We start from the raw sequence: 13,578 nt of genomic DNA, 5'->3' as shown, positions 1-13,578 counted from the left end.
ACTTTCATTTAACTCACTCTGTTGTTGTTGTTGTCGTATCCTCAAATCTTGTAACTCAATTTTAACCCACTTCCCAATGTGGTATCGACTGCAAACTTGGTATACATATGTCATACTGATGACAATACTATATTCTATCATAAAAAATATAAAAATACATATTTCTTTACTTTCTTTTTATATATGTTATGTTTCGGCTTGGGTCTAATTATCCACGGTCAACTGACGTTGGCTGTAATTGGCCACGGTCCCTTACGTTACGGCAAACTTCGGGGCCACTTCCTGGAGTCGTGGAGTTCTGCCATTACTCGTACATTTCTTAAAAGCCTGTTTTTATAAAAGTTTTTTTTTTTAAATATTACTTATTTTTCCACTATTCAAGCACTGCAGCCACTGACCAAGCCTGGAATGGGTAGTGGAATCTTTAGAAGGTGACCGACACTGCTGAGATACTCTGTTCGAATCTGGGTTTCAGACAATCTGTGATTAAGATAATTGTTTTTTTACCCTTCTATCTGGCAACAAAACTGACACCTTTTTACAAGGAGTCATGTTTGCATAGACCGCAATACCTGCAGTCATAATACAAAAAAAATACATAACTCTGATAATGTGCACTGTCCTTGAAGTTGATTGGTCCACACCCGAGACAGCTTTCCTTAGAGCCTAGTCTCGGGTGTGGACCAATCAACTTCAAGGACAGTGCACATTATCAGAGTTATGTATTTTGTTTGCATTATGACTGCAGGTATTGCGGTCTATGCAAACATGACTCCTTGTAAAAAGGTGTCAGTTTTGTTGCCAGATCGAAGGGTAAAAAAACAATTATCATATTTTTACTGGCAAATTAGGTTCCCATGGAATCTGTGATTAAGTGTAGCAAGTTGATGATTTCATTCACAATGACTCGCTATAAAACCCCACCACGTAAAATTGTATTCTGCACTTAATTCGGCAGTGTTCCAGATCTGAGACTTAAACATTTTCACTTTTACCGTCAGGCAACGAGCATTGCTCTCATGTGGTGAGGTGGGTGAGAAAGTTTGAGTGCGTTCCTCTACTGTGTGGACGAGTGGTCATGTGAAGGCATCGCACAAGTAGTTCTGTGGTATCTGCTTCCATGGGCTTCCACTCTGAACACAAATGGCTTGAACTCCTCTGCAAGAGATCTAAATGCTACTTAATCTCACGATGACACCGGTAGTACAACCAGGATACATTTTGGGAAAAGACAAAACGAGGCAAAGTTAAAGCAGCAGGGACAGTTGCGCACTCCTGGCGGCGTTTGTTGCGCTCACGCCGACTGCAGGAACTGTTGTGTGGAGGCTACGAGTTGTGGGCCGGCTCGCCTGGCTCACAGCTGGAGGAGCTGTTGTTGTGTGGAGGCTACAAGTTGTGGGGCGGCTCGCCTGGTTCACAGGTGGAGGAGCTGTTGTGGTGTGGAGGCTACGAGTTGTGGGCCGGCTCGCCTGGCTCACAGCTGGAGGAGCTGTTGTTGTGTGGAGGCTACAAGTTGTGGGGCGGCTCGCCTGGTTCACAGGTGGAGGAGCTGTTGTTGTGTGGAGGCTACGAGTTGTGGGCCGGCTCGCCTGGCTCGCAGGTGGAGGAGCTGTTGTGGTGTGGAGGCTACAAGCTGTGGGCCGGCTCGCCTGGCTCGCAGGTGGAGGAGCTGTTGTGGTGTGGAGGCTACGAGTTGTGGGCCGGCTCGCCTGGTTCACAGGTGGAGGAGCTGTTGTTGTGTGGAGGCTACGAGTTGTGGGCCGGCTCGCCTGGCTCACAGGTGGAGGAGCTGTTGTTGTGTGGAGGCTACAAGCTGTGGGCCGGCTCGCCTGGCTCGCAGGTGGAGGAGCTGTTGTTGTGTGGGGGCTACAAGCTGTGGGGCAGCTCGCCTGGCTCGCAGGGCGAGGAGCTGTTGTTGTGTGGAGGCTACGAGTTGTGGGCCGGCTCGCCTGGCTCGCAGGGGGAGGAGCTGTTGTTGTGTGGAGGCTACGAGTTGTGGGCCGGTTTGCCTGGTTCACAGGTGGAGGAGCTGTTGTTGTGTGGGGGCTACAAGCTGTGGGGCAGCTCGCCTGGCTCGCAGGTGGCAGTGACTCGCGCCCTGCCGTGGCGAGCGTGTCTAACGCCGCCCGCTCCGACAGGCATATCGCATTTGTTCCCTCGTTTTTCATCCTGTCGTGGCCCGGCACATGTGCTTTGCATTGGGCTTAGGCAACGCTTGGGCAGAGTTGGAGAAACCACAATTTGCCCTTTGCATTCATTTTTTTAGTGAGGTACGAGCGGCTTGATTTCAGGAGCGTAAGACTGTAGGACCCAAGTCCTGTGGATACATACAGGACTTGCGGTATTTCAAGCCTATTTATATATTTCTGTATGTATGGATTTTGCACCAAGATGAATGATGGTTTGGGTGCCACATTGACCCCATACGTCCAGGTGGTATGATCCACACCTGTGCAGACACGGGGTCCCCATGTAAATGTGCAGGTGTGCAGTGTGTAATTTGGAGCGTACCACTGTGTGTGGGGAAGACAGCGTGACTGTGATCTCTCTGCTTGTGGTTCCGCTCTGAGTAATTATTTTACACATCTGGAAAGACCTTGCTGTAGCCGTGAGGATTTATTGACGACAACAAGAAAAAAAGTGAAAGGAGCAGGAAAGGGGAAAAAATTAGTAAATTATTTTAAGTTTTTTTACATGTAGTTTTTGAATATTTGTTTTACGATTCTGCTGTAAAACATTACAACCCTATTTTATGGCATCTTTAGAAATATGAAAGCACTCTCAAGAGTAAGCATGCTTAAGCTGGGATTAGTTAGAGTAAAGCTTTTCTTTAGAATTTGATCAAGGCCAGTTATGTAAAATCAGAATCCCAATAACATTTCAATCAAGCCATTGATATGGCTCCGAACATCTAATTTTTCAATGAATATTGTACTCACTCCCCCCCTCCCCGGCTCCGATGATTGTATTTTGTGCTATATTTTTTGTGCAGGCCGTAGTAAATGCTCAACAATCACTGCGGTCTACTTCTGGTTATCCATATTCTTAGGTTTTTTCGGTAAAGTCACGTAGGTAAAACATCAAAATTCATTCATTAATTTTGATGTTTTACCTACGTGACTTTACCGAAAAAACCTAAGAATATGATTCCTTGCAGTCACGAAAGCTTCAAATCTAGAATTCTGGTTATCCTTGAGCTGTACGCTACAGGCACCGGATAAACGCGCTTCACTTTCTCTGAAAAAACAACGCATTCGCTCGTGCTGGAGTTGTGGGTGTTAGGGCTTGGGGGGGAGGAGATGGGGGGGATTCGCTGCTGAAATTTGACTCTGGCGTGAGTTTTCACCCTTTCGAGTGGAGCCTGATATTTTAGATTGTTTTTTCCTTCCAAACACTGGGGGGGAAAAAACTGGCATTTCTTTCAGTGGCTTGTTTCCATGCCCGTACACTACGAGATGCACATTTAAACATGTGTTATAAGAAGAAAAATAATAATGCCCTTTATTAATCCAGGTAAGCCTCACTGAGTCTCAAGACCTTTCTTCTTCCAGGAGGGTTCCACATTGGGGTGTTTGGCAAATTCTGACAATGAGTGTTTGGTATGTGGAAGGAAACAGAGAAAACCCATGCATAGGAGGCAGTTAAACTCATGGCTCCAGAGAGATAGATTTTAAATATCCATTGCTCTCCTCTCATCTCCTGGTCACTGCACAGCCCAAGCTCACAACACCAGGAATTTCCTGATGGTCTCCTGTCCAAGTAACCAACCTTGCGCGCTCATCTCTGCTGAAACTTCCGAAATCCGGCAAGACTGGGCACATTCCGGGCAATTTGAGCATGGAATGCTATCAATTTGCCGAATTCATTCATTATTTCCAGCCATATTTCCCAAATATAAACGAAAGCAGTAACATAATGTCAGCTAGTGTGAACCAGTACATATACGCATTAAAACCTTGAAAATGTACATATCTGCATGCATTCCTATGCTTGATGGATGTATACACATTTGCTACCGACAGGGATACTGCTGCTGGACACTAGAGTAGTGGAACGTTCATAATTTCCAATCTGGAATTGTGATGCGGTTCTACCCCAGGTCCTGTGTGCCATTCAAGCAAGAAGGGAATATTTAATGGGCCCTGGTGCAGGCTCATGGATTTGCCCTTGAAATGAATGGCGATTCTCCTCGGTGATTCGCAGGCTCTCGGACAATCTCGTTTATTGCAATATAAATTCCTGCTTCTCCATTCACATGAATGGCATTCTATTGGACCGCTCTTTTCCGTGACATAATCCCTGTTGTGAATCCTAAAAAAGGGAATAAAAAAAATGTTTTCACGGTTATTGCCCACAGGAGATATCGTAATTCCTGCAGGAATCGTCTCGTCACTGCTGGACCCCCGTATTTTTTTCATTAGTGTAATAAATAACCTGCAGGGGATTGGAGGTGTTTCCTAAGGAAATGCTTTTAAGCCGTGAGTGAAGCATGTCCCCCTGCCCCCACCCCATAGCTGCATTTGCGTGTACATCAAGTCACGGCAGCGTCCACACTTGAACAATTATCGCCGCTCTTTCGTCATCTCTGGGTCAGAAATCCTGGAACTCCGTGGCATAGAGCATTGTGGGGGCACAGTCGTCACAAGGGCACCAGCAATTCAAGAGCAACTCGGGATGGGCAATAAACGCTGGATTATCAGCGGTGCCCACATCCCGAAGAACAACACCAAAAATTAGCTTCGACTTCTGCGCGCACGTGATTCCTTGCGCACACGCATGTGAGAGACATGTATGTTTGTGAGCGTGTATGTCGAAGGTGTAGCGAAGCGATTTGCACACCTGCGTCTCATGCTAATGCCTTGGGTTCGATTCCTGGCCATGAAAGTCACAAGCGATTGGTATCTGCACCTGACTTTGACCTCTCCGAGATCAACCCGGCGTAACATGACTGCCTGCTGCGGTGGTGTTGACGCAAGCACTGGCTGCAGGCCAGAGCAGCGCTTCTTGTGCCACGCTGACTTTAAGCGATGCTCCCTATCAGCACTTGCGCTTGACAGCCTTTGAGACTTTATTGTGGCTTTTGTGTTTGTGCGGACACCCGGTTGTATTTATTTTCATCAAGTATATTTGTATGCTGTGTAAGTGTAGGCACAGGGTACCTTGTAATCAAGCCAACAAGGATGCAGTGTCTCTCATTGTTTTGTGTTTGTTTGACAATCAGCTTATATATAAATACATATTGCAAGACACTAACGTGTATGCGCACCTGCAGCTGATTTCATCTTATTGAGTATGGATAGATAATTGTGTTCCCATTAAGGGGTGTACAGTTAACAACCCCGTGTACACGAGTGTGAGAGTGAGGCATTTACTTACCCCTTACATAAGTGAATGTACATTGCAGTCTCTGTCTGAAGGAGAGCCACTTTGTTTACTTTTAAGATGCTTGTGTATATATTTTGAAATTCTTTCGCACCCTACGTAGCCAACCGTGCTAATCGGAGGTGGACTGTGAGTCTGGACTGCAGTAAACTGAATTTAAGGGTAAACAACTAAAACTGTATTTTTTATTTTACCAGGTAAGGCCCACTGAGCTGGCCACAAATGACATGTCAGCAAAGTGGCTTATCACGTGTAAATTTATAGCAGCCAAGTACTTTAAACGTACGTGTCTAAATGTGGAGGGAAAAACTGGGGGACCCGGAGAATATACACGCGACCGTGGGAAGAACATGCAAATTCCAAATGTTGAAGGAGTCGGGGTGAGGATTGAACCCACGACCTCCTGCATACCAGGCGAGGGAGTTAACATCTCGTCACCGTGGCTTGCCCATTAGATAAATTCATGCCACCAGAGATGTACACTATCCTTCTTCTCTGCTGCCTAAATGGGCTCAAATAAGAATAGGTACACACAATGTGTGCCACTTCTTCATGCAGGGCTGACTCCCTTCAACCATTCTGCATGCTCTTGCAGGTCCAGCAGTTAGCATACTATGCTCGAACCCAGTTACTTGAGTTAGATTCCCGGCCACGGCTTACGTTCGTGTCATGTTCTATATGAGCTGATCCTGGGCCATTTCCTTACGTCAATTCAGCCTCAAATGAGTACTTGGTATTAGGGGATAACGGCAACATGCGGTGCTAGCCACACGACCCCACTGTGTGCCTCGCTGGCCTTCGCTCGCACTCGCTAACAGCACTTGCCCCCAGCGGTCTGTGTTGGCTCCGCGGTGGATCTTGACCCTTGTCTCCGTTGCAGGTGCTGCGCATGCTGCTGCTCACACCGGTGGGGTCGCACCTGACCAACGAGTCGGTGTGTGAGATCATGCAGTCCTGCTTCCGCATCTGCTTCGAGTCGCGCCTCAGCGGTAAGCCCCGATAACCGCCACGGCTGGGAATGGCCTGCTCCACGCAGAAAGAGAGAGAACTCGCCCACACAGACTCTTAATCCATACGACGATGTGCTTAGCGATGCTGTAGGGCTACTTAACCCACTGCTGTTATTACTGCACAGTCTTAAGCTACCGCACACTGCAGTAGCTTTAATTTGTGTTAGGTTGTTTGGAGGTGGGGGAGGGTGGCATGGTAATCGGGGAGGGGTGAGTGAGAGTGCTTAGGCTCAGAGATGTTGCGCTTGCCTTAAAGGCGGAGATTTTGTCGGCTTTTCCATCAGACCTGTCGCCCCGTATGCTGTTAGGTGTGTAGAGAATTGGCCAACTGAGTTGTACTCTGAGGTGTAATTTTTTTCAAACATTTTTGTGCCCTGTTGTACCATGGTACAAAACTTGCTGCAAGTCTCTACCGTTGACTTAAAGCTTTCGTGACTGCAGGAATTCGTATTCTTGGGTCTTTTGGTAAAGTCACGTAGATAGGTTTAAAGAAAATAATAAAAAATAACAGAAAACTACGACGTTTCGATTGCAACACAATCAGCCAATGATAATATATGTGGTGTGCAGCCAACCCGACGGTGGTTGGTTTTCCACCAATCAAAGGGCTGCCAGGTGAAAATTAGCATGTTAAAGTACCTCTAAGACGAAGGTCAGAGGTCGCAAACGGGTTTTGATTCCTTACCCGTACCCGGCCGCACCAGGGTCGCAAACGGGTACCCGTACCCTACCCGTACCCTACCCGATACCCGGCCGGGTACGGGTAGCCGGGTATCGGATATGGTATCGGGTACCCAATTGCGACCTCTGATGAAGGTACTTTGCAAGCCCACTGGCTACCAACAAAGATTCGTTCATGAAGCCATCCATATATATAGACACAGACACAATTTCAACCGAGAAGATGGGTACAAACTGAGCAATCATTGGAAGGACGTTATCAACCAGTTTAAGTCATAATTGGCTATAATGTTCCCATCCTACCATCTTCCGATGTTAGTTGTACTTTACGCCCATTTCAAACTTGCGCTTTCACAGCCACTTCGCGTGCCGACCCCTTGGTTGCAGCTCTGCCATCTCCCATTAACATGCTAATCTCTCTTTAACATGCTCATTTTCACCTGGCACCCCTTTGATTGGTGGAAAACGGACCACCGCCGGGCTCGTTGCCGAACACTTACATTATCATTGGCTGCTGACATTTGGGCTACGCCCATTTCAAACCCTTATAAACAGTTTCCCTTGGAAGCTAAACCCCCCTTTTCCTGAAGACGAGCGCTTGCGTTGCGATTGAAACGTCGTAGTTTTCTGTTATTTTTTATTATTTTCTTTGAACCTATCTACGTGACTTTACCGAAAGACCCAAGAATATAAGTCTCTACCCCGTGGCAAATGTGATACCTGCACATCCATTATTTATCTTGGTCGATTAAGGCCGCCTCAAGCCTTCGCCATTCGTCATGGTCTGGCAATGCAAAAATCCACAGGAGTCAAACTCATTGCTCCATCGCTGGGGTGGACCGACTGTCACGTACATATGTTGAACTTCTTTTGCACCGTACATAGCCAAGCGTGCTAATCGGTGGTGCGGGGCGAAGGACAACAAACTAAACACAAAAGCAATTCTAAAGATATGTGGTTTCCTCATATCGGAAGAGCGTTCCAGACGGCCGCAGAATCGCATCTGAATGCGGGCAATGCAGTGAACGTCTTGTTCGATGGTGAGCCAAAAGCGGAGTTGGCGTGATGCTCCTTGATTTTCCCACCATTTGCTGCCATTCCATCATGAGTCTCAACCACCCTTTTCTTGTTCAATACTTGATTTCATAATTTTGTTATCGGGCCATCTTCAATACCTGCCCTATGTATACAAGAGTCTGATATGTTTTTCATTTTTATGTATGTTGAACTTCTTTCGCACTGTACATTGCCAACCGCGCTAATCAGAGGTGTGGGGGAAGGACAACATTCGTGTCCCTGCAATGGATAGTGTTTACCATAATAATAAGAATACATTTTTAAAAATCCCTTTACCCACGAAAGCCTCACTGAGTCTCAAGTTTTTGTTTTCGGAGGATCTTGCAATTCATTCATATATTTTTCACAAGTGCGAGGAAATTGGGGTGCCCAGATAAAATCCACACGTGGGGGCGGGGGGTGTAACACTCAAATCTTCGCACAGATAGATTGAAGAATCCGTTGTCATACTGCAATCTCTTTGATCACCTTGCAGCCCTACATTAATCTTCACCTCTGGATAAATTTAATTCCCTCATTTTCTGAATGCCTTGTTGCCAATTGTGAAATCATGAGTTAATGCCCCGGACAATTTTGGCTCAGGTCACCCCCACCATCCTTTGTGTAAAATAAGAACACCATTTGACAGGAAATTGGCAGTGGTTGTTTTGTGTTGGCTGGTCCCTGTTAAACTATATTTTGAATTTCCTTTACTGACCTGGGAATGGTAATGGAGAGTGCATCACCCAATGCTTGTTAGAGGTCAAAGGAACTTTCTTGACTACAGGTAAACAGCAAAACACGACAAATACAAGACATGCATTCCTATTTCTTAATGGATGTTATTCTGACTCGTACGGGCCTTTTGTTTGAGTTAGTATCGGTATAAATTGAGTAAACATGAAATATATGGCAACATCACTCATTTGTGCTATGTTTATATTAAACATCCCTGCTTTTAAATAACCTCAGCCTGGAACACACAGAGTCGTTTGGGCCAAATTTCATGTTGAAATAAATAAGTGAAATCGGCTAGAAAAGCGCAAAGCAAATCCTTTTTACCGAGCGATGGGAGGCGGTGTTATTTTGTATTAATGCTTGTGCACCTGGACTGGATTGCAAGTGGAATGTTGCCTTTTCTACTTGCATCATGGCAAACCTTTTCAAATAAACACTCCTGACTCTTAACTACGTGCTCGCCAAGAGTGGTTTTCTCCAAACTTTTACCCTCGCGCTTAATTCAGAGTTTGATTCAAGCAAACGGTCACGCCGCTTGTAAAACCCGGCCCTTCATTTTGGAAATCTGATCTGCTTATCGTAATTGAACATGCAAAGGGAATTTCTTTCGTCTAAATATATCTTTCGCCTTGAGAAAAATAAACAAAGAATTTTCGTTCATGAAATAACATTAACATTTTTGACATATTTATAAAATATACAAACAAGACTGTAGTTAATTGGCTCCAAGATGAAATGAAAAAAAATAATTTTGGTACCGTGAGCGTTAATGAAAGTAATTTAGTCCCTGCTCGGATGGGTAATGAAAGTTAATTTTAATTTGGAACTGACCCTGGTGTTTGCTGTGCGCCGATGCCCCCTTTGGGAGGCGTACTTTATTACTGCACGCGGCGTGGGGACCGCGGTGCGGGGGCTGGCGGCGGGGGGGGGGGTCGGGCGAGCTGGCTGGCTGTGCGTGCATGCGTGCGGGGGTGCGAGTTTTCTTTGTGGTGGGGAGGGGTGGGGGGGGAAGGAGAGGGGGCGGGATAAAGATTGTGGTAGGGCTCGAGGCAGGGGAAATATTGGCTGGCTAATCCCACTCTCAAACAGAGTGAGCACCAGCGCTGTGGCAGCTCGCACTCTCTGGTGCCCCCCGTTGGGAAGCGCCCGTTATTACCGCGCCGCCGAGCGCTCGTGCCGCTTGCTGCCAATATTGGCGGCGTAATCCCGAGTAAACAGATGCGTTCCCCATCACTCTGCGCCTCCTCTCCCCGGGGGATCTGTGATAATGTCAGGCCTCTTGATAAAACCCTTATTTGTATATTTTATATATTTGCCTGCATGTCTTTGCATTGCAATCTCCAACTTCCATTCAATCGTACGGCGAGCGAGTCCGTATTTATTTTCGTGCAAATAGATATGTTGGTATTTAGTTATTTATATAAAGGTGTTTTGTCGTAAGCCGTGCGCTTGGTCATTTCATATTGGATATTTTATTTTATGTTGCGTAGTTTTTGCATTTCGTCTTTACGGATACGGATTTTATTTCAAGGGCTATTGTGTTCTCACAGAATTTCCGCATTTTGTAAAACATGAAACATTATCAGCATTGTTTGCGCAGTTTTGTTATTTGGTTTGCTACTTCCAAATGTATAAACTCTGTAAGCGTGTGCTGAAATTCTCTTGGGGCATAAACTTTTAACTATTTTAAGCTCCTTGTATATTACTAGTTATGCACCTCTGAATTAAGCTCTCAAATGCTTTTAAACTTGCTTTTTTTGTTCAGAGCTGCTGAGGAAATCCGCTGAACACACGCTGGTGGATATGGTGCAGCTCCTCTTCGCCAGGTAAATTAACACAGGCGAAGGAAACGGACAGCTCGCTTGAGCGAAGCTTCTCAATGTACATATGTTGAACGTCTTTCACACCATATGTAGCCAACGGCGCTAATCGGTGGTGCGGGGGAAGGACAACAAACTAAACACAAAAAGCAGTTCTAAAGAAATTAGTTTTAAATCTAGATGATTTAAAAGTGCTTAGCTCCAGTGGCTTCCTAATATCGGAAGGAAGAGCGTTCCAGACGGCCGCAGAAGCGCATCTGAAAGCGCGCGATGCGGCAACCGTCTTTTTAAATGCCGGCAGCCATGGTCTCTACTGGGGCACTTTTTCCACGGAGGAGCAGCGCGTCCCGAACGGTGGTGACGTGGGCCATCGGAAGCGCGTTCCCCCCACTTTCCGCCGAAGCTTGTGGTTCCATACTCTTAGGTTTTTTCGGTAAAGTCACATAGGTAAAAAATAAAAGACAAATAATAAAAATAATAAAAGAAATAATAGAAATAAAATAAAAAATCACGACGTTTCGGAGGCAACACAAGCTTCCGTCTTCAGGTGGAACCGTCACAGCACGATTGCTGTATCAAGTAAAGTGGTTCCAGCTCAGCAGGGGCCGCCTTGGTAATTTCTGCTGTGCGTATTCAGCATAAATAAAAATATATATACGCCAATTTAACACGTAGGCTTTCGCAACCAACATTATTCGTAATAAAGGTTTTTTTGGGGGGATTAGATTGCGTAAATATTAACGTATTCTTAGTTCTTTCGGTAAAGTCACGTAGGTAAAAAATGAAATTAAAATTAATAAAAATAAAATAAAAATCACGACGTTTCGGAGGCAGCACAAGTCTCCGTCATCAGATGGGACCGTCACAGCCAGATTTGCTGTACCACTTGATACTTGTGTTGCCTCCGAAACGTCGTGATTTTTATTTTATTTTTTATTAATTTTAATTTCACAGCCAATTAGTAAGGTTTGTCATGTAAACAAAATGTGCCAGTTTGTTACGGCTTCAGCACCCCTGTGTGTTGGAGAGTATACCTATATAACATTCACAATTGGAGTCCGACGTTTCGCTGGTAATTACAACCAGCTTCATCAGGCAGTTTGCCAGAAGTGGACGTTGGAAGATCTTGTGACATTTGCAAGAGTAAGTCATTATGTGTGCTGGCAACATCGTCCTATTTTGCCACATTTGAAGAAACTTACCTGCAAATGTACTCAATTGAGATTACACGTACCCCATCGCCCCCCCCCCCCCCCTACTGTGAAACTACAACAGACTGTTAAAACACAGCGCCTTCGTAGTAGCCTTGCGCTCTTAGAATGGCACGCATACCAAACCTGAACGTTGGATGTACAACGTTGAGGTTACAAAGCCCCTTGCAGTTCTATTATATCCGTCATCTCAGGGGTGTCTGGATGGAACTAGACTGGAGCAAAGGAGCTGCTGTTGCATTGGTGTGATACTGGGCCATGGGTTTTGTGAATTCCCCATGCACCGTGCGCGTGGAATCAACGTTGGCCCCAACGTTGTTTTCAGCGCCTTGTGTATTTCACAGTCATCGATTGACGGCGCCAAAAAATAATAATTATAAAAACAACTTGTATCACGTACAACATTTTACGGGTGGACACATGTTTGGAGGCATGGAGCCAAACTCGGAGAATCTTGAAAAAAAATTTCCAAATCACTCGGAATGCGCCCAATCGTGTTGGTCTTTGAAAGCTTGTACGGGCGACCAATGCACGCAGCAGATGTTACTGCTGAGCCACATGTTGGGCATCAGACACAAGTAGGGCGAATCTGTTGTTGTGCTGTACATCTGTGCTCCCACGCCTATGCTTCCTACCTTAGCAAATCTGCATTGACCATCGCGGAGAACTCCGGTTAAATAATCTCAATGGCACACATGGCATGGGCAGGGTCCAGAAGCGGCTCTACGCGCGCACGAGTGAAGGCAAGTGGTGCGCGACGATTTGAGCTAGCGAGTGTGTGGCCCTGAAGTGAAGTGGAGGAGAAGGGGCAGCTCCTGCTCTGCTGGAGAGGAGGAGTAGTAGTAGCCTTACAACCAGGAACCATGGCTCCATCAGGTGTCCGATCCGTGCAACTCCAGCCAGCCCCAGCGTTCAGCGTCGAACGCGGCTGCTGATACTGGTTCCCCATTGTTTGCCTCGTCAGTCGCGGCGGAAGGCTTCAAATGATTTAGTTTTTTCTTCTTCTACTTTGCATATTGATCGGGAGCTAATGCAAGCCTAAAAGTAGTTTTCTAGCCACCCAAAGTGCGATTAAAAATACATAAAGGGGTGTTTCCATTCGGCGTCTGAATGGGACATACCAAGGAGTGGCGGAGAGCAAGAGAGGCAGACAGATTATTGCATATGGATTTTGGCATTAGAATGTGTTTACCTAATATAGTAAGTGCAATTGAATGCATTCATTTTTAATAAAGGATATTGAGATTGTCAATTTTTGTTGTTGTTGGGGAATAATGATGCCATGCTTAGGAAAAATCATTAAAATAATGCATTTGTTATTTTAATATTTTACATCAACATTTCTTTCTAAATATTATATTCCTTTTGTTTCATTTAGCGGTGTTTCTCAGTACGCAGTTTTATTTTTTAAGTAACTGCAAAAAATACATACATTTCAGAACTTAATGACTGATCGGCAATGAAGACTCTTTTAAAATAGACGTTGAATGGCGTTTGAATTGACTTTCAGAAAAAAAAGTGCCAATTTGGAATGTGTACAAAATAAACCGGGGAAATTTGCGTGGTTAAGGAGCTTTAACGTGTATGTGTTGTAGCTATTTCCTGTAAAATAAATTGAAATGTCCATCATGCTATTTAGTATAACAACATTGACACTGGATAGATCCTCTGAAATACCTA

General features: G+C 45.3%; 1 protein-coding gene across 5 annotated transcripts in view; it reads left to right on the top strand.

Annotated features, from left to right (window-relative positions):
* GBF1 (golgi brefeldin A resistant guanine nucleotide exchange factor 1) overlaps nt 1-13,578 on the top strand; it is a 167,906-nt gene that overhangs the window by 75,839 nt on the left and 78,489 nt on the right. For all 5 annotated transcript variants that reach the window (XM_078859624.1, XM_078859627.1, XM_078859626.1 and 2 more), the window contains exons 6-7: nt 6,263-6,371; nt 10,633-10,693. In XM_078859624.1, coding sequence (XP_078715750.1) covers nt 6,263-6,371; nt 10,633-10,693 — 170 coding nt within the window. The remainder of the gene's footprint in view (nt 1-6,262; nt 6,372-10,632; nt 10,694-13,578) is intronic.

The sequence above is a fragment of the Lampetra fluviatilis genome, chromosome 9 (genome assembly GCF_964198595.1).
Source record: "Lampetra fluviatilis chromosome 9, kcLamFluv1.1, whole genome shotgun sequence".
NCBI classification, from domain to species: domain Eukaryota; kingdom Metazoa; phylum Chordata; class Hyperoartia; order Petromyzontiformes; family Petromyzontidae; genus Lampetra; species Lampetra fluviatilis.
The sequence above is the reverse complement of the archived record's forward strand: the minus strand, read 5'-3'. Positions and strand labels throughout refer to the sequence as shown.